Genomic DNA, 5,026 nt, shown 5'->3' with positions numbered 1-5,026 from the left:
GGGACTCATCCATAGATTTCTTCCTTTGACCTCTATTGTCACATGTTTTACTAATATTCATCTCTTGAATTTTATTGTAAATACAATCTAATTGCTCATCCAAGAAGTTTGTCCCCTCATCTGTCAAAGATGCATCATCAATTAATACTGAAGCTTTATAAGATAACCTTGAGTGCCTTGACATCAAAACCCTATCTGGATCATCAATAAAACTTTGCACCCCCAAAGCATATATTGCTCCAACCTTTGCATCTCGTGTCCATCGTTTGAGTATATACTTATCAGGCAAATGAAACACCTGGTTGATACGAAAAAAAGCTAACATATGCCTGCATGGAATGCCATCAAACTCAAATTTCCTACAGCTACAGGATATGTTATCCCTCTGTTTATCATGCGTGAGAACCCTTGGTTTGGAGGAAGAACAACTTTGAAAATTCATCACATGATAAACAACTGAGTCAAGTCCTATAAATACTTGTTGCACATAATAACCATGACTCTCACTCATTTCACTTTGAAACTCCACCCATTTTTTTTTGTATACAACTTAACCATTTGAGATTCCATTGGCCAATTTGTCTTAATCCTAGGATGCTCATTCATATCAATATGATCTGCAACTAATTCATTGTGTCTTTGGTGTCTCAGTGCCCTATTGAAACGGGTGATAAAGTCCATCAATGAGTTTTTATTTGAGACATATCTCTTGAAAAAAGCATGAGAGCCTTCAGATCTCTGACTACTTGACATTCCAGCACAAAATACATGACTAAAATAAGCTGGCACCCACTTATGTCGCAATTGATACATCAAAGATAACCAATCATTTTTCTCTAAATTAGCACACTTGATAACCTCTTCCCATGAATTCTCAAATTCATCAGGCGTTGTAGAATTTCTAATAACATTATTTATACTTTGATAGTAGTCACGAAAAGTCAAAGGATGCAATTTTTCTGGAAATTTGTTCAGTATGTGCCACAGACAATATCGGTGCACTGTTTGAGGGAAAACTTGGGCAATGGCTTTTGTCATAGCAGGATCCTGATCAGTGATAATCACATTTGGTGCACCTTTAGGCATGGATTCTATGAACTTGTTAAACAGCCATACAAAAGATTCAGTCTTCTCATCACTTATAAAGCCACAACCAAAAATAATTGTCTGGTGATGATGATTCACTCCTACAAATGGTGCAAAAATCAACCCATATTTGTTGGTGTTATATGTTGTATCAAATACAACCACATCACTGAATACACTATATGTCGTTCTTGATACATGATCAGCCCAAAAACATCTACTGAATCTGTTATCTGAATCAGTCTGGTATTCAAAGAAAAAAGCTGGATTTTTCTCTTTCTCAGATGCAAATAGCTCGATTAGTGTTTCAGCATCGATACCTTTTTGTTCATCCCTTAGCTCTTTCTCAAAATTTCTAATATCTCTTTCTGTACATCCTACTTGCTCGGGCCCTCCATATTTTATCTCTAATAATCGCATTTGTTGGCAAGTTGGCACATTGGCTTCTGAAAACCGTTGAGTCAATGCTTTTTTTGCTGCTGAAACAGTACGATGTGAGCGTAGCAAATGCACCTTTAAAGGAGTCGAAAGTGGATGATTATGACCTTCTGTGAAATTAGTGACAACCCATGCAGATCTAGTTTGTTTCTTGACAAGTGAAATCTTTGACTTACAACCAGTTCTAACTTCACCACGTGTTCTTTCCCTTGTCCGTTGATCACCCTTTGCTTGTTTATTCCGTTGATCATCCGTATGACCTTCTTTAAAGCATACAAATGTTTTCCACACAACCTCATTTGTTATCTTATTTTTCTTGCTACTATTTATCCTGGCACTAAATCCGGATTCGCGTGCATATTGGTTATAGAATAAAAAAGCCTCATCTATTGATGAGAATTCCATCCCATTTTTTGGCTTTCGATCATCTGCAACTTGAGGAATGTATAGCTGATCTTCACTATGATTTTCACCCATTGCTAAGAAATTTCATATGTAGATGAAATGAAATTCTGCATATCATTATCAAATAGCCAGAAAAAATATTGTAAGAGTGATACTTCAAGCTCATGCATGCAACCCGAACAAAAACACAAAGATAACAATAAGACAAAAAAAAAACACAATCAGTTGCTAGAAAAGCATATGTGACTTTTTATATAACGAATATAAATTGATGTAAGGACTCTTAGTAAAGAAAAAGAAATATTATAAAATTGCACATTTCCTCAATTATAAGTAGCTAAAAATCTCAATTGAATCGTTAACCAAAATCAGTTGTTAACCACCGGATTGCCCAAACTCATCTTGAATCTTACTATTAATTATCTGCCATGGTGATTAGCTGTCAAGTTGCTAAACAAAAACATAAATTTTAATATTAAGCTTTGTATCATTTCATTTAGGAATGGGTAAGAAAAATGGATCTTCTAAAGTCGCATGAAAATTGAAACAGTGTGATCCTTTAGATACATGTCAAGAAAAATGAATTGCAAATAGAAATGAGGTATAGGAGTCTCACATAGAGGGGCGAAACTAGGGCTAGAAGTCGATAGAAAACCCTATATGCCTGGAGAGGAAATGACGGTGAGCCGGAACAATGAAGGAGAAACTTTGCTGCAGTCGCCTCGCTACCCTAGCTTCGCTACGAAGCTTCACCGTCGAGGGAAGAGGACACCACACAGGGAGGGAAAGCTTCGCTGTGAGAGGATGCGGCGAGCGTCGGGGCGAGAATGTAGAGCTTCGCTTCGTCGCTGTGAGAGTTGATGAGCACAGAGAGCGTCGCCTCGCTACCCTAGCTTCGCTACGAAGCTTTGCGGGCGAGAGAACAGCTTCGCGGCGAAGCTTCGCGGCCGAGAGAACAGCTTCACGGCGAGGACGGCGTGCCCTAGCTTCGTCGAGCTTCCTTGCCGAAGAGAGTTGTGCGCGACGTTCTGTGAAAAAGCAAAGCATTGTATAAGTCAAATAAAAGAAACATCAAATAAAGTCACGTAATGGCTAAGGAAAAGAAGGAAATAAAATAAGCCACGTCGACTTTCATTTTCTGCAGTCGCGCACAAGCGCGGAAATGAAGTCCCGCAGGATATCACCATTGTATATATATATATATATATATATATATGAATTATGTAATAATGAATGTTAATGTTAAAATAATATGAGGAAATAATTAGATTAATATAATATATGATGGACCTATCGGTTTTTTTTTATAAGATGATAATATTCACAAATGTCCTCGTAATGTAATATATCCGACCTATTTCGAATGTAATACGGCTGACGCTGTTAGGATAAAAATAAAACAAGTTGAAATCTCATATGACGATGGTAAAAAAACTAAAAATAAAATGAAATTAGGACGCTCTTTTAATTTTATTATCAGTAATTATTTGGGCTCGTACTTTAATTTAAATAATAACAATAATAATAATTATTATTATACTTATTTGGTGGGCCCCCACTCCTTTTGATTGACTTGACTTCAAACTCGAGGCGCCGCGCTGTCGAATATGTCTTTTTCTCTTTCCTCCACACTGTCGGTGGATAAGGACGCCACGTCATGTTAAACTTGGGTGTAAATGTAGTTAAATTCCATGGCTTTGTATAATTTGGGTGGAGAATTCCCATAAATTCACCTACCGCACCCCCAATAATGTATAATTTCTTTTGCTCTGTATAAGTTCACAAATTATAATTTACCCATTTGCTTCAACTTGGTTCATGGCTTTGTCCTAATTTCGTAAAGCTTTGGAGATGTGAATACAATTTATTAAAAGTTTAAGGGTCAAGGTGCATTTTTATTCACTTTCACCCCCTAAATTTGTGTCTAAATCATGAGCAGGCCACTGAGAGCCTCCAACGAACCGAAAAGAAGAAATGAAGCACGATCTCTTGGTTCTCGTCCTGGCCCTCGCGTCGGCGGCGGCTCCTGCGGCTGTCCTCTTCACCACCGCCGCCGCACCCAACACCGCCATCTCGGAGCTCGAAGGTCAGCGTCGCGTCTCCCAATTAACCACTATTCGCCAAGCTTCTATTTCATCAGGGCACGAAACAGGGGCGGTGGCGGCGGCGGCGACTGCAGTGGCGGCGGATAAGACCATCAGAGTCCGGCGGACGTGGCCGTGTTGCGACCGATGCGGCGGCTGCTCCATCAATTCCGACCTGCCGGAGTGCCAGTGCCACGACCTGGTGCGGCGGTGCCACGCCTCGTGCCGGAGCTGCGTCCGGTCGCCGCTCAGCGTGGAGCCTCCTCTGTTTCAGTGCACCGACCGCATCCCCGGCTACTGACGCCGCCCGTGCAACTCCGACCACGCCCTCCAAATCCTTTAGTCTAAGTCCTGTCGCGGCGATCAATCTTTCAAAAGGAAAACTGCAATTTTTGTAAATTTTAAGACCTCAAGAACGTAGCAAATATCATTTCATGTCATTTGAGTTTCATCCTTTTTAGAAAACAATGCTCTTAGATATATAAAATTACAAAAACACGCCTAAAGAATAAGAATATTCTCATAGGCTATTTGAAAATTTGAAGATTATTATGAAAATTTAAAGTTTAAAGTCGAGAATATTCTCATGGCCGACAATTCCAGACGGATTATGCTTTAGTGGATTTTTTATTGAACACGTGGAGCAAAAAGTTTGGGGTTTTATGTAAAAAAATGAATTAAATTTGACTCAAGGAAGATGACTCACTCACTAATAAAGAATTTTGACAGTTTTTAAAGTTGGTTTGGTGAAATAATTGTATGATAAAAAATAAGATTATAAAAACAAGTCTGGGGTTTTATATAAAAAAGGTTTTTTTATAAAATGAATAAATTGTAATTTAATATATATTTATTGTTACAATATATTTATAGTCATTGTCATAATTGGTATAAAATATTAAAATAAATCAGATTAATTTAATAGCTGTTTATCAATTTAAAATGATTTTATTGAAATTTATAAAATTATTTTTTGATATAATATTATTATATATATTATTAATAATTAAATA

The 5,026-nt window shown here is 37.7% G+C and overlaps 1 protein-coding gene across 2 annotated transcripts; it reads left to right on the top strand.

Annotated features, from left to right (window-relative positions):
• The first annotated feature begins 3,866 nt into the window (after positions 1–3,866).
• On the top strand, positions 3,867–4,453 carry LOC122009773 (Bowman-Birk type trypsin inhibitor-like). Of its 2 annotated transcripts, none has more exons than XM_042566069.1 (2): positions 3,867–4,015; positions 4,109–4,453. In XM_042566069.1, the coding sequence occupies exons 1-2, from the start codon at positions 3,904–3,906 to the stop codon at positions 4,312–4,314; spliced, it is 318 nt and encodes a 105-aa protein (XP_042422003.1). In that variant the 5' UTR covers positions 3,867–3,903; the 3' UTR covers positions 4,315–4,453. The 2 variants fall into 2 exon arrangements, with proteins under 2 accessions (XP_042422003.1, XP_042421993.1); XM_042566059.1 differs by having other exon boundaries at positions 4,082–4,453.
• The last annotated feature ends 573 nt before the right edge of the window (positions 4,454–5,026 follow it).

The sequence above is a fragment of the Zingiber officinale genome, chromosome 1A (assembly GCF_018446385.1).
Source record: "Zingiber officinale cultivar Zhangliang chromosome 1A, Zo_v1.1, whole genome shotgun sequence".
In the NCBI taxonomy this organism is placed as follows: Eukaryota; Viridiplantae; Streptophyta; class Magnoliopsida; order Zingiberales; family Zingiberaceae; genus Zingiber; species Zingiber officinale.
Note: the sequence above shows the minus strand (reverse complement) of the source record. Positions and strands in the feature narration are given on the sequence as shown.

Excerpts from the sequence above, each read along its gene's own strand:
- LOC122009773 (XM_042566059.1), top strand. The coding sequence starts at position 3,904 with ATGAAGCACGATCTCTTGGTTCTCGTCCTGGCCCTCGCGTCGGCGGCG. Across the intron at positions 4,016-4,081 it reads CGCCATCTCGGAGCTCGAAG|GGGCGGTGGCGGCGGCGGCG; the intron begins GTCAGCGTCGCG and ends GGCACGAAACAG.